The sequence below is a fragment of the Vidua chalybeata genome, chromosome 22 (genome assembly GCF_026979565.1).
Source record: "Vidua chalybeata isolate OUT-0048 chromosome 22, bVidCha1 merged haplotype, whole genome shotgun sequence".
Taxonomy (NCBI): Eukaryota; Metazoa; Chordata; class Aves; order Passeriformes; family Viduidae; genus Vidua; species Vidua chalybeata.
The window spans coordinates 6,511,478-6,526,312 of NC_071551.1; the positions used below are offsets into that span (position 1 = coordinate 6,511,478).

General features: G+C 51.9%; 1 protein-coding gene across 1 annotated transcript in view; it reads left to right on the top strand.

The window, feature by feature from the left end:
* ACAP3 (ArfGAP with coiled-coil, ankyrin repeat and PH domains 3) overlaps positions 1–14,835 on the top strand; it is a 92,621-nt gene that overhangs the window by 23,334 nt on the left and 54,452 nt on the right. The window contains exons 2-6 of the mRNA XM_053962834.1: positions 6,644–6,701; positions 9,587–9,706; positions 11,597–11,650; positions 12,149–12,207; positions 14,392–14,575. Coding sequence (XP_053818809.1) covers positions 6,644–6,701; positions 9,587–9,706; positions 11,597–11,650; positions 12,149–12,207; positions 14,392–14,575 — 475 coding nt within the window. The remainder of the gene's footprint in view (positions 1–6,643; positions 6,702–9,586; positions 9,707–11,596; positions 11,651–12,148; positions 12,208–14,391; positions 14,576–14,835) is intronic.

Consider the following 14,835-nt stretch of genomic DNA (forward strand, 5'->3'; position numbering starts at 1 on the left):
TAATTGGCCAGAAATTAAGAGGAAAGCATTGAAGAGGTTTTGATAAGAAGAACTGACAGCCGTGGAAGACAGAATGCAAAGCCAAGTTGGGAGCCTGTGACACGACGATGAGATGAAAGATTTAAGGAAAGCAAAGCCAGTGGTCCAGGGGGGCTCTTTTTTGCCAAGCCAGTGGTCCAGGGGGGCTCTTTTTTGCCAAGCCAGTGGTCCAGGGGGGCTCTTTTTTGCCTGCCAGGATGCAGAGCTGCAGCTGAGGGCTGCAACCCCAGCTGCAATAAATCAGCAGCTCCGTGGGTGAGGCAAAACTGCTCTGGAGAGGCAGCAAAAACATTAATTTCCCTGATTTCCTTCTCTTTGCTGCCCCACCCTGTGTCGCTTGCAGCATCCCTGGTTTTGTCCTCTGGCTGTTCCCTGCTCCCGTGGCTCCCTGGGACCCCTCTGGCTTCCAGCTGGAGGTTCCAGGCACGCAGGCTCTGCAAATTCATTCCTAAAATTGATTCCTGCCGAGCTGCGTGTGCTGCGTGCGGGGCAGAGCGAATATTTAGGGATAAAACAAAGCTTTTCCCCCAGCAATAACATCCCAGACTAAACACAAACCTCGCTCCGGCTCTGGGTTGGGTTTCTCTGAAGTTTTTCTGCCGCTGGCGGGGTTTTTTTTAATCCCAACACAACTTTTCTGTGGAATTCCAGCCCTGAGTTTACCACACCGTTAGCAGCAAGGTGCAGGCCCGGCCTATTTTGCATCAAACTGATTTATTTTTGAATTAAAATCTTATTCAATCCCTCCTGATGGCCTCGAATTTGATGTAAATCAGTGGCCAGGCCTGCAGCCTTCAGCTGCAGGGTTTAATTTTATCCCTTGTAGGGTGTGATTTAATAAGGCCTGGGTTTTAATGTCTGGTTTAAATGCAGACATTTCCCAGTGAATTGTGCAATTCCTCAGCCACCCACAGCCACTCTCCCCTGACTCTGCAGCTGTCCTGCCCTTCTGGCCCGGAATTCAGGCTGAGGTTTGTGGGGGAGAGATAAAATGAGAGAAAAACGGAGAGGCAGCAGGAAAAGAGAAAAAGTGAGAGGCAACAGGAAAAGGGGAAAATAAGAGGAAAAGTGAGAGGCAGAGGGCAAAATAAGAGGAAAAAATGGCAGCAGGAAAAGAGAAAAAAGAAGAGAAAATAGGGAAAATATGAAACTGAGAGGCAGCAGGAAAAGAGGAAAAAGAAGAGAAGAGGGGGAAAAGAACAGGAAATCGAGAGGCAGCAGGAAAAGGGGAAAAAGAAGAGAAAAGGGGAAAAAGAAGAAAAACGGGGGAAAAGAAGAGAAAACTGAGAGGCAGCAGCAAATGAGAAAAAAATAAGAGAAAAGAGGAAAAAGAAGAGAAAAAGGGGAAAAAGAAGAGAAGAGGGGAAAAAGAAAAGGAGAAAAGAAGAGAAAAGGGGAAAAAGAAAAGGGGAGAAGAGAAAAGGGGAAAAAGAAAAGGGGAAAAGAAGAGAAAAGGGGGAAAAGAGAAGGGAAAAAGAAAAGGAGAAAAGAAGAGAAAAGGGGAAAAAGAAAAGGACACAAGAAGAGAAAAGGGGAAAAGAAGAGAAAAGGGGAAAAAGAGAAGGGAAAAAGAAAAGGGGAAAAAGAAAAGGGAAAAAGAAGAGAAAAGGGGAAAAAGAAAAGGAGACAAGAAGAGAAAAGGGGAAAAGAAGAGAATAGGGGAAAAAGAGAAGGGAAAAAGAAAAGGGGAAAAAGAAAAGGAGGAAAGAAGAGAAAAGGGGAAAAAGAGAAGGGAAAAAGAAAAGGAGACAAGAAGAGAAAAGGGGAAAAGAAGAGAAAAGGAGAAAAAGAGAAGGGAAAAGAAGAGAAAAGGGGAAAAAGAAAAGGGGAAAAGAAGAGAAAAGGGGAGAAGAAGAGAAAAGGGGAAAAAGAGAAGGGAAAAAGAAAAGGGGAAAAGAAGAGAAAAGGGGAAAAGAAGAGAAAAGGAGAAAAAGAGAAGGGAAAAGAAGAGAAAAGGAGAAAAAGAGAAGGGAAAAGAGGAGAAAAGGGGAAAAAGAGAAGGGAAAAGAGGAGACACCCCCGAGCAGAGGCAGCCCGGGCTGGGCTCTCCCGCTGCCGGCGCAGCGCACGCGGCGTTTCCAGCAGAGCCGCTGGAATCTGGGTCAGGCTGAGTCTGGAGCTGCCTCGTCAGCAGGGCTGGACTAAAGAAATAAATCCCTGGTGGCTTCCAGAGCGCTGCCATCCCTCCAGGGGTGGCACCGAGGGCATGGCGGGGACAGCGGGGGTGGCCCTGAGGTGGCTCCTGCCTGGGGACACGGCCCCGGGCCACCGGTGGCGTTCCCAGGCGTTTGTCCCGGCCTTGGCAGGGATCTGCACCCCAAGGAACAGGATAAATGTTGGGTTTGGCTTTGGGGGAGCGCCACAGACTGCGGGGGGGGGGGGGGTGGGAATTCCATCCCCCGGCGCAGGCGGGAGTTGGGGACAGGGGGGAAAGGGGAGGAATGGCATGGGGACAATGGTAATAGGAGATAAATGGCATGGGGACAGGGAGAAAAGGGGAGGAATGGCATGGGGACAGGGATAGAAGGGGTTGAATGGTGTGGGGACAGGGAGAAAAGGGGATAAATGGCATGGGGACAGGAGTAAAGGGGATAAATGGCATGGGGACAGGGAGAAAAGGGGATAAATGGCATGGGGACAGGGACAGAAGGGGTTAAATGGCATGGGGACAGGGACAGAAGGGGTTAAATGGCATGGGGACAGGGGGAAAAGGGGATAAATGGCATGGGGACAGGGATAGAAGGGGTTGAATGGTGTGGGGACAGGGACAGAAGGGGTTAAATGGCATGGGGACGGGGACAGAAGGGGTTGAATGGTGTGGGGACAGGGACAGAAGGGGTTAAATGACATGGGGACAGGGACAGAAGGGGTTAAATGGCGTGGGGACAGGGACAAAAGGAGATAAATGGTGTGGGGACAGGGACAAAAGCGGAGAAATGGCATGGGGACAGGGATAGAAGAGGTTGAATGGTGTGGGGACAGGGATAGAAGGGGTTGAATGGTGTGGGGACAGGGACAGAAGGGGTTAAATGGCGTGGGGACAGGGACAGAAGGGGTTAAATGGCATGGGGACAGGAACAGAAGGGGTTAAATGGCATGGGGACAGGGACAAAAGGGGATAAATGACAGGGAAAAAGGGATCCCTTTCCCAGAGATCTGGTCCTGCTCAGGAGCCTGGCAAGGGGAGGCAGCAGCAGGATGGGAATCCCAGATTTCCACCCCAGGATCTCGACCCCCAGTTTCTTTTCTCTGAACTCCCAGCATTATCCCGAATTCCCACTCCTCACCCACACACACCTGTGGCTGTCCCCTGAGCACTCCCAGGCCATTCCTGGCAGGAAAAATCCATGGAATTCTCCAGGGCCTGGGCAGGATGGGGATGCCATGGATGCTGTCACCATGGAGCTGTTGCCGTGGTGATGCTGCTGTGGATGGGAGGAAAGGAAAAAAAAAAGGAAAGGGGAAAGGAAAGGGAAAAGAGAAAGGAGAGAGGAATAGAAAAGGAAAGGAAAAAAGAAAGGAAAAAGGAAAGAGGAAAAGAAAAAGGAGAGGAAAAAAGAAAGGAAAGAGGAAAAGAAAAAGAGGAAAAAAGAAAGGAAAGAGGAATAGAAAAGGATAGGAGGAAAAGAAAAAGGAAAGGAAAGAGGAAAAGGGAAAGGAAAGGAAAAAAGAAAGGAAGGGGGAAAGGAAAAAGGAAAGAGGAAAAGAAAAAGGAAAGAGGAAAGGAAAAAGGAAAGAGGAATAGAAAAAGGAAAGGGGAAAGGAAAGAGGAATAGAAAAGGAAAGGAAAAAAGAAAGGAAAAAGGAAAGAGGAAAAGAAAAAGGAGAGGAAAAAAGAAAGAGGAATAGAAAAGGGAAGGAGGAAAAGAAAAAGGAAAGGAAAGAGGAAAAGGGAAAGGAAAGGAAAAAAGAAAGGAAAAGGGAAGGAGGAAAAGAAAAAGGAAAGGAAAGAGGGAAAGGAAAAAGGAAGAAGGAAAAGAAAAAGGAAAGGGAATTGTGGATAGCAGAGGGCTCAGGAGCTCTCAGATCAATGCTTAGGTAGGTTCATAAATGATTCAAAACTCCCTAAAAACCCCAAGAGTGGCTTTCACCTCATTTCACCTCCACAAAGTGTGTGTGGCAGAGGATAAAGATATGGAGGTGAAGCTTAAAATCCTAAAAATTCATCCCCTTTTCCTTCAAGGAGCTCTTTAATTTGAATTTGTGGAGGAGGCTGGGGCAGCTGGCAGCTGTCAATGCCCTTGTCAGGCTGCTGATGGTTCTGGGAGAAGGATTTGGGTGAGAAACGCTTTGGGTTTGTGCCAAAACTCCCTTTTTTATTTCAGGCAGAGCTCATCTCGCCCAGAGGCAGGCGTTGGTTTCGCTCTGTTTCAAACAGAAATCTGCCAGAGATAATGCTAATAATACTGATAATAATAGGAATTCCTAATTTTTAGGAATTCCTCACTCACTCAGTGGGGTTTATTCCCTCTGAATTCCTCCTGGAAGGTTTTTTTTTAATTAATTCCTCACCTAGTGGGGTTTATTCCCTCTGAATTCCTGCTGGAAAGGGTTTTTCAGGAATTCCTCACTCAGTGGGGTTTATTCCCCTTGAATTCCTCCTGGAAGGTTTTTTTTTAATTAATTCCTCACCTAGTGGGGTTTATTCCCTCTGAATTCCTGCTGGAAGGTTTTTCAGGAATTCCTCACTCACCCAGTGGGGTTTATCCCCTCTGAATTCCTGCTGGAAGGTTTTTCAGGAATTCCTCACTCACCCAGTGGGGTTTATTCCCTCTGAATTCCTGCTGGAAGGTTTTTCAGGAATTCCTCACTCACCCATTGGGGTTCATTCCCCTTGAATTCCTTCTGAAAGGTTTTTTTTTTAATTAATTCCTCACCCAGTGGGGTTTATCCCCTCTGAATTCCTGCTGGAAGGGGTTTTTAGGAATTCCTCACTCAGTGGGATTTGCTCAGGAGGCACAAATGGGATGGAATGGGAATGGTGGGGAGCAGATGTGGATTCCCAATCCCAAATTCCTCCAGGAATGAAATAAAAATCCTGAATCCAGGGATGAATTAAAATCCTGATCCCACAAACCTGAGAAGCTCCCTGAACAAAATTAGGATTCCAAACCCTTGGTGCCTGGTGGTTCCTGTCCCCCAGATTCCATCCCTGCAGCTCAGGGCTGGGATTTTCCAAATTTGGGTGGAATTTTTCAGGAATCAACCTTTAAAATCCTGATCCCACAAACCTAAGAAGCTCCCTAACTAAAATTAGGATTCCAAACCCTTGGTGCCTGATGGTTCCTGCAGGAATTTTGCTGTTCCTTTGGGATTTTCCTGTCCTTTTCCTGAGAGCAGGACCCCAAATTCCATCCCTGCAGCTCAGGGCTGGGATTTTCCAACTTTGGCTGCAATATTTCAGGAATGAAATAAAAATCCTGAATCCAGGGATGAATTAAAATCCTGATCCCACAAACCTGAGAAGCTCCCTGAACAAAATTAGGATTCCAAACCCTTGGTGCCTGATGGTTCCTGCAGGAATTTTGCTGTTCCTTTGGGATTTTCCTGTCCTTTTCCTGACAGCAGGACCAGTTCATGTCCCTCCAAATTCCATCCCTGCAGCTCAGGGCTGGGATTTTTCCAACTTTGGCTGCAATATTTCAGGAAGAACCTTTTAAATCTTGACCTCACAAACCTGAGAAGCTCCCTGACTAAAATTAGGATTCCAAAGCCTTGGTGGTGGGAGGCTTGCCCACGTTCCCAGGTGTGTGGTTAAGGAAATAAACTGGGTTTGAAGGTTAAATAAACTGGGTTTAAAGGGTAAATAAACTAGGTTTAAAGGGTAAATAAACTCAACCTCTGGGTGCTCTGCCAGGGAACACCCTGAGGTTTGCAGGGCTCTCTGCTGGGCTCTGCCCTCCCAAAAATCATTCCAGAGCCACATTCCTGAGTCCGGGAATGCCTCCTGCAAGTAATGATGTCATGTTTCCCTCGGGGAGGTGTGGGAATCCTTAAAACCCCAGGGTTTGGAGAGGGAGGCCTGGTGGCCTTTGCAGCTGGGCTGTGACAGCTCCTCGCTGCCACCTCTGCCCAGCGGCGTGGGGAGGAAGCAGATCCCGAAATCCCGGGGTGGATTTATCCCTGTCCAAGCCAAGCCCCACGTGTGTGGAGGAGCCAAAGGGCTGCTCTGTGTGTGTGTGTTTGAGGGTTGGTTCGTGAGGTTTAAATGTCGTAATTCAGCTTTTCAGGCAGCCTGGAAATGGGGTTTGGTGGGGCTGGAGTGAGGAGTTTGTGCCTGGTGGGGCTGGATGGAGCAATGGTTATCCCTGTGGCAATTAGCGCTGCTGTTAATTAACAGGACGATGCCACTAAATGAATTTGCTGGGGGTGTCTTTCCCTCAGTTTCCCCGTGGTGGAATCACCTGCGTCTCTTCTCCCAGCCCTGGAATTCATTCCTGAGGGATTCAGCGCCAAGGTTCCGACATCCCAGTGGGAACAACGAGCCCCTCAGCCCCTCTGGTCCACGCTCAGCCCTTCCTGGCCTCCTACCCAATCATCACAGGCTGCCAATTAACGACTCCCTGCTGCTAATTAACGATTCCCCCTTGCTGTTCCGTTGCAGGGCAACCATCGATGAGGTGGAAACGGATGTGGTGGAGATCGAGGCCAAGCTTGACAAGGTGAGGTCTGAGGGGGGCTGGTGCAGCCCCTGCCCAGAAATGGGGTCCCTCCAAGTGTCCCCTAAAATCTGAGCCCATTTCCAGCTTTTAAATTCATGTTCAGCACCCCAAGCTTGTCCCCAGACCTGGGGCCTGGCAGGTGTGGTGGAATCGAGGCCAGGCTTGACAAGGTGAGGGCAGTTTGAGGTCTGAGGGGCACTGGTGCAGCCCCTGCCCAGAAATGGGGTCCCTCCAAGTGTCCCCTAAAATCTGAGCCCATTTCCAGCTCCAAAATTGATGTTCAGCACACCAGGCCTGTCCCCAGGGCTTCTCTGAGCTGGGACAGGAGCTCCAGGCAGGTTGTCCTGTCCTGGGCTGGGGTTTTATCCCTGTCCTGTCCCAGGATGGGATTTTGTCCCTGTCCCTGTCCCAGGCTGGGGTTTTATTCCTGTCCTGTCCCAGGCTGGGATTTTGTCCCTGTCCCTGTCCCAGGCTGGGATTTTGTCCCTGTCCTGTCCCAAGCAGGGACTCTGTCCCTGTCCCGGGCTGGGATTTTGTCCCTGTCCTGTCCCAAGCAGGGACTCTGTCCCTGTCCCGGGCTGGGATTTTGTCCCTGTCCCTGTCCCGGGCTGGGATTTTGTCCCTGTCCTGTCCCGGTCTGGGATTTTGTCCCTGTCCCTGTCCCGGGCTGGGATTTTGTCCCTGTCCCGGGCTGGGATTTTGTCCCTGTCCCTGTCCCGGGCTGGGATTTTGTCCCTGTCCTGTCCCGGTCTGGGATTTTGTCCCTGTCCCTGTCCCGGGCTGGGATTTTGTCCCTGTCCCGGGCTGGGATTTTGTCCCTGTCCCTGTCCCGGGCTGGGATTTTGTCCCTGTCCCTGTCCCGGGCTGGGATTTTGTCCCTGTCCCTGTCCCGGGCTGGGATTTTGTCCCTGTCCCAGGCAGGGATTTTGTCCCTGTCCCTGTCCCAGGCAGGGATTCCCCCCGTCCTGCCCGTGACAGTTCCCAGCACAGCAGGAACGGGAAGGGCGCCTGTCCCCAAGCTCTGGGGGGGCTGTGGGACAAAGCCAGGCTGCTGCACACCCGGTGCTGAGCCTGTGCCCATGTCCCTGGGTCCCCTTGTCCCCATGTGTGTCCCCATGCCTGTCCCCATGTGTGTCCCCATGCCTGTCCCCATGTCCATGTCTCCATGCATGTCCCCATGTGTGTCCCCATGTGTGTCCCCGTGTCCCCGTGCCGTGTCCTCATGTACCCCGTGTCCCCGTGCTGTGTCACTGTGTGTGTCCCCATGTCCCCATGTCCCCATGTCCCCACATCCATGTCCATGTCCCCCCATGCCGTGTCCCCCTGCCATGTTGCTGTGTGTGTCCCCATGCCCCCATGTCCCCATGTGTGTCCCCATGTCCGTGTCCCTGTGTCCCTGTGCCGTGTCACTGTGTGTGTCCCCATGTCCATGTCCCCATGTGTGTCCCCATGTGTGTCCCCGTGTCCCCATGTGTGTCCCCGTGTCCCCATGTCCATGTCCCCATGTGTGTCCCCATGTCCGTGTCCCTGTGTCCCCGTGCCGTGTCACTGTGTGTGTCCCCATGTCCATGTCCCCATGTGTGTCCCCATGTCCGTGTCCCTGTGTCCCTGTGCCGTGTCACTGTGTGTGTCCCCATGTCCATGTCCCCATGTGTGTCCCCATGTGTGTCCCCGTGTCCCTGTGCTGTGTCCCCATGTGTGTCCCCATGTCCATGTCCCCGTGTGTGTCCCCATGCGTGTCCCCGTGCCGTGTCCCCGTGCCGTGTCCCCATGTCCATGTCCCCATGTGTGTCCCCATGTCCCCGTGCGTGTCCCCATGTGTGTCCCCATGTCCATGTCCCCATGTGTGTCCCCATGCGTGTCCCCGTGCCGTGTCCCCATGTGTGTCCCCATGTCCATGTCCCCATGTCCATGTCCCCATGTGTGTCCCCATGTCTATGTCCCCATGTGTGTCCCCATGTGTGTCCCCATGTGTGTCCCCGTGTCCCCGTGCTGTGTCCCCATGTGTGTCCCCATGTCCGTGTCCCCATGTGTGTCCCCGTGTCCCCGTGCCGTGTCCCCGTGCCGTGTCCCCATGTCCATGTCCCCATGTGTGTCCCCATGTGTGTCCCCATGCGTGTCCCCGTGCGTGTCCCCATGTGTGTCCTCATGTCCATGTCCCCATGTGTGTCCCCATGTGTGTCCCCGTGTCCCCGTGCTGTGTCCCCATGTGTGTCCCCATGTGTGTCCCCATGTGTGTCCCCATGTCCCCGTGCCGTGTCCCCGTGCCGTGTCCCCATGTCCATGTCCCCATGTGTGTCCCCATGTCCCCGTGCGTGTCCCCATGTGTGTCCCCATGTCCATGTCCCCATGTGTGTCCCCATGTCCATGTCCCCGTGTGTGTCCCCATGTCCGTGTCCCCGTGCCGTGTCCCCGTGCCGTGTCCCCATGTCCATGTCCCCATGTCCGTGTCCCCATGTGTGTCCCCATGTCCGTGTCCCCATGTCCGTGTCCCCGTGCCGTGTCCCCGTGCCGTGTCCCCATGTCCATGTCCCCATGTCCGTGTCCCCGTGCGTGTCCCCGTGCGTGTCCCCATGCTGTGTCCCCATGTGTGTCCCCATGTCCATGTCCCCATGTGTGTCCCCGTGTCCCCGTGCCGTGTCCCCATGTGTGCCCCCATGTCCATGTCCCCATGTGTGTCCCCGTGTCCCCGTGCCGTGTCCCCGTGCCGTGTCCCCATGTCCATGTCCCCATGTCCATGTCCCCATGTCCGTGTCCCCATGCGTGTCCCCATGTGTGTCCCCGTGTCCCCGTGCGTGTCCCCATGTGTGTCCCCATGTCCATGTCCCCATGTCCGTGTCCCCATGCGTGTCCCCGTGCGTGTCCCGGTGCCGCGGTGGCCGCAGCTGGTGAAGCTGTGCAGCGGGATGCTGGAGGCGGGCCGGGTGTACCTCACCACCAACAAACACTTCGTCAGCGGCGTGCGGGACCTGGCGCAGCAGTGCCGCAAGGACCAGATGATCTCGGTGAGCTGGGGGGCTGGGGCTGCTCGGGGGCTGGGGCTGCTCGGGGGGCTGGGGCTGCTCGGGGGGCTGGGGGGCTGGGGGTGTTTGGGGGGCTGGGGGTGCTCAGGGGGGCTGGGGGTGCTCGGGGGGCTGGGGGCTGGGGGTGCTCAGGGGGCTGGGGGTGCTCGGGGGGCTGGGGGGCTGGGGGTGTTTGGGGGGCTGGGGGTGCTCAGGGGGGCTGGGGCTGCTCGGGGGGCTGGGGGCTGGGGGTGCTCAGGGGGCTGGGGGTGCTCGGGGGGCTGGGGATGATCGGGGGGCTGGGGATGCTCGGGGGGCTGGGGATGATCGGGGGGCTGGGGGTGCTCGAGGGGCTGGGGGTGCTCAGGGGTCTGGGGCTGCTCGGGGCCTGGGGGTGCTCAGGGGCTGGGGGTGTTCGGGGGGCTGGGGGTGCTCGAGGGGCTGGGGCTGCTCGGGGGGCTGGGGATGCTCGGGGGGCTGGGGCTGCTCAGGGGGCTGGGGATGATCGGGGGGCTGGGGGTGCTCAGGGGGCTGTGGGTGCTCGGGGGGCTGTGGGTGCTCGGGGGGCTGGGGGTGCTCGGGGGCTGTGGGTGCTCGGGGGGCTGGGGGTGCTCGGGGGGCTGGGGGTGCTCAGGGGGCTGTGGGTGCTCGGGGGGCTGGGGGCTGCTCAAATTCCTGCTCAGGGGGCTGGGGATGCTCGGGGGGCTGGGGGTGCTCAGGGGGCTGGGGATGATCGGGGGGCTGGGGGATGCTCAGGGAGCACTGGGGGATGCTCAGGGTGGGGCTGGGGGCTGCTCAGGGGGGCTGGGGCTGCTCAAATTCCTGCTCAGGGGGCTGGGGGGTGCTCAGGGGGCTGGGGGCTGCTCAGGGAGCACTGGGGGATGCTCAGGGTGGGATGGGGGATGCTCAGATCCCTGCTGATCCCTGTTCCTGGCACAGAGAGGGCTGGGGGATGCTCAGGGTGGGATGGGGGATGCTCAGGGTGGGGCTGGGGGATGCTCAGATCCCTGCTGATCCCTGTTCCTGGCACAGAGAGGGCTGGGGGATGCTCAGGGAGCACTGGGGGATGCTCAGGGAGCACTGGGGGATGCTCAGGGAGCACTGGGGGATGCTCAGGAGGGCTGGGGGATGCTCAGGAGGGCTGGGGGATGCTCAGGGTGGGGCTGGGGGATGCTCAGGGTGGGATGGGGGATGCTCAGCGGGGGCTGGGGGATGCTCAGATCCCTGCTGATCCCTGTTCCTGGCACAGGGAGGGATGGGGGATGCTCAGATCCCTGCTGCTGGGAATGGATCACAAATCCAAGCCCCTCACGCTGCTTAAGCAGCCACTCCAAATGAGATTTGGTGTTTGGAGGGGTGCAGAGAGTCTGGTAACGGCAGGCAGGAAGGTCAGAGTGAGATCCACTTAAAATGAGACTGGGAGGGAGATCAGAGTGAGATCCACTCCAAATGAGACTGGGAGGAAAGTCGGAGTGAGATCCACTCCAAATGAGATTGGGAGGAAAGTCAGAGTGAGATCCATTTAAAATGAGATTGGGAGGGAAGTCAGAGTGAGATCCACTCCAAATGAGATTGGGAGGGGGGTCAGAGATCCACTCAAAATGAGATTGGGAGGGAAGTCAGAGTGAGATCCTCTCAAAATGAGATTGGGAGGGGGGTCAGAGATCCACTCAAAATGAGATTGGGAGAGAGATCAGAGTAAGATCCATTTAAAATGAGCTTTGGAGGGGGATCAGAGTGAGAGATCCACTCTGAGAGTTTTTAAATTTTATTTTTATTGTATTTTATTGCATTGTATTGCATTTTATTGCATTGCATTGCATTGCATTACATTGTATTGCATCGTATTGTATTTTATTGCATTGCACTTTACTGTGTATTATTTTTTGTCAGGAGTGCCTGGATAAATTTGGGGACAGCCTGCAGGAGATGATCAATTATCACATGGTAAGCAGCTGCCTCCTCCTGGCCCCTCGGTGCTGCTGGCCCTGTGCTTGCCACAAAGAGGGGTCCTGGCAGGGCCAGGAGAAAAGGAACAGAATTCACCAAAATCTTCCACTCCAGATGGTTTTTATTCCTTTGGGGCAGCACAGTTTTTCAAAACTATTTATATTTTCCCTTTCTTCAAAATAATTGATATTTTTCCCCCTTTTTCAAAATAATTGATGTTTTCCCCCTTCTTCAAAATAATTGATTTTCCCCCTTTTTCAAAACAATTGATATTTTTCCCTTTCTTCAAAATAATTGATTTTCCCCCCTTTTTCAAAACAATTGATATTTTCCCTTTCTTCAAAATAATTTATATTTTTCCCCCTTTTTCAAAATAATTGATATTTTTCACCCTTTTTCAAAACAATTTATATTTTTTCCCTTCTTCAAAATATTTGATATTTTTTTCCTACTTTTTCAAAATAATTGATATTTTTCCCCTCTTCTCTCTTCCAGATCCTGTTTGACCAGGCCCAGAGGTCGGTCCGGCAGCAGCTGCACAATTTTGTCAAAGAGTGAGAGTTTAGTATTTGTCTTTTCCCTTTGGATTTCATCTTCCTGAGCTTCCCATCCCACCTGTCCTGGGTGTGCAGGGAGCAGAACCAGAACCTCCCTGCAGGGCTGATCCTGCAGGGTGAACATCCCAAAATTCAGATCCTGCAGGGTGAACATCCCAAAATTCTGATCCTGCAGGGTGAACATCCCAAAATTCAGATCCTCTGGGATGAACCCATCCCAAAATTCTGATCCTGCAGGGTGAACATCCCAAAATTCAGATCCTGCAGGAAAAACATCCCAAAATTCAGATCCTGCAGGGTGAACATCCCAAAATTCAGAACCTGCAGGGTGAACATCCCAAAATTCTGATCCTCTGGGATGAACCCATCCCAAAATTCAGATCCTGCAGGAAAAACCCATCCCAAAATTCAGATCCTGCAGGAAAAACCCATCCCAAAATTCCAGATCCCTACAGGGCTGATCACGCAGGATTAACCCATCCCAAAATTCAGATCCTGCAGGATGAACCCATCCCAAAATTCTGATCCTGCAGGAAAAACATCCCAAAATTCTGATCCTGCAGGGTGAACATCCCAAAATTCAGATCCTGCAGGAAAAACATCCCAAAATTCTGATCCTGCAAGGCAGATCCCGCAGGATGAACCCATCCCAAAATTCCAGATCCTGGAGGATAAAGCCATCCAAAAATTCAGATCCTGCAGGATCAACATCCCAAAATTCAGACCCTGCAGGGCTGATCCTCCAGAATAAACATCCCAAAGTTCAGATCCCAACAATAACCAATCATAATAGTAATAAAATAAAACCAAAAAATAGTAAAATTAAAACAGTAATAAAAATAAAATAGAAAATATCATTCCCAACTCTCTAAAGAACAGCATGACTGAAGCTGGGATGGACCTGCTGGGCTGAGCTGGGATCCTGCTGCCACCCGGAGTTTATTCTAAACCTGATTTCTCCCCATTTCTCCCAAATTTTCCCAATTTCTCCCCGTTTCTCCCCGTTTCTGGCGCCCAGCGACGTGAGGAAGTTCAAGGAGACCAAGAAGCAGTTCGACAGGGTGCGGGAGGACATGGAGACCTCCCTGGTGAAGAACGCGCCAAAATAATAAAATAATCCCAAAAATAACCATAAAATAAACCCAAAAACATCATAAAATAATCCCAAAAATAACCATAAAATAAACCCCAAAAGATCATAAAATAAACCCAAAAAAGAACCATAAAATAAACCTCAAAATAGTAATAAAATAAACCCCAAAAATAATAAAATAAAATAGAAAATATCATTCCCAACTCTCTAAAGACTTGACTGAAGCTGGGATGGACACGCTGGGCTGAGCTGGGATCCTGCTGCCACCCGGAGTTTATTCTAACCCTGATTTCTCCCCATTTTTCCCAATTTCCCCCAACTTCTCTCAATTTTTCCCAATTTCTCCCCGTTTCTGTTGCCCAGCGACGTGAGGAAGTTCAAGGAGACCAAGAAGCAGTTCGACAGGGTGCGGGAGGACATGGAGACCTCCCTGGTGAAGAACGCGCCAAAATAATAAAATAATCCCAAAAATAACCATAAAATAACCCCCAAAAAATAATAATAAAATAAACCCCAAAATAATCATAAATATAATATAGAAAATATCATTCCCAACTCTCTAAAGACTTGACTGGAGCTGGGATGGACATGCTGGGCTGAGCTGGGATCCTGCTGCCACCCGGAGTTTATTCTAACCCTGATTTCTCCCCATTTTTCCCAATTTCCCCATTTTTCCCAATTTCTCCCCATTTCTCCCCGTTTCTGTTGCCCAGCGACGTGAGGAAGTTCAAGGAGACCAAGAAGCAGTTCGACAGGGTGCGGGAGGACATGGAGATCTCGCTGGTGAAGAACGCACCAAAATCATAAAACAAACCCAAAAATAACCATAAAATAAACCCAAAAACATCATAAAATAAACCCAAAAATAACCATAAAATAAACAAAAAAATAACCATAAAATAAACCTCAAAATAATCATAAAAATAAAACAGAAAATATCATTCCCAACTCTCTAAAGACTTGACTGGAGCTGGGATGGACACGCTGGGCTGAGCTGGGATCCTGCTGCCACCCGGAGTTTATTCTAACCCTGATTTCTCCCCATTTTTCCCAATTTCCCCCAATTTCTCCCCGTTTCTGTTGCCCAGCGACGTGAGGAAGTTCAAGGAGACCAAGAAGCAGTTCGACAGGGTGCGGGAGGACATGGAGATCTCGCTGGTGAAGAACGCGCAGGCGCCGCGGCACAAACCGCACGAGGTGGAGGAGGCCACGGGCACCCTGAGCATGGCCAGGAAATGCTTCAGGCACCTGGCCCTGGACTACGTGCTGCAGGTGGCCGCTTTTTGCCCTCCCCATGCCTCAGCTTTTATTTTTTCCAATCTTCAGACTCCCTGCTGCTTTCGTGTCTGGGTTTCGTATGAGGGCGAATGATCCTGCTCAAGTTCAGGATTTGCCTGATTTCCCTGACTTTTTTTCCTCCTGTTTTTTTTTTTTTTTTTTTTGAATTTAAATTTAAATCCTTCATTAAGCTCTCGTCACTCAGTAAGGATGCTGGATTTTTTTTTTATTTAGAGATGGGGTAGCTGAGAGCT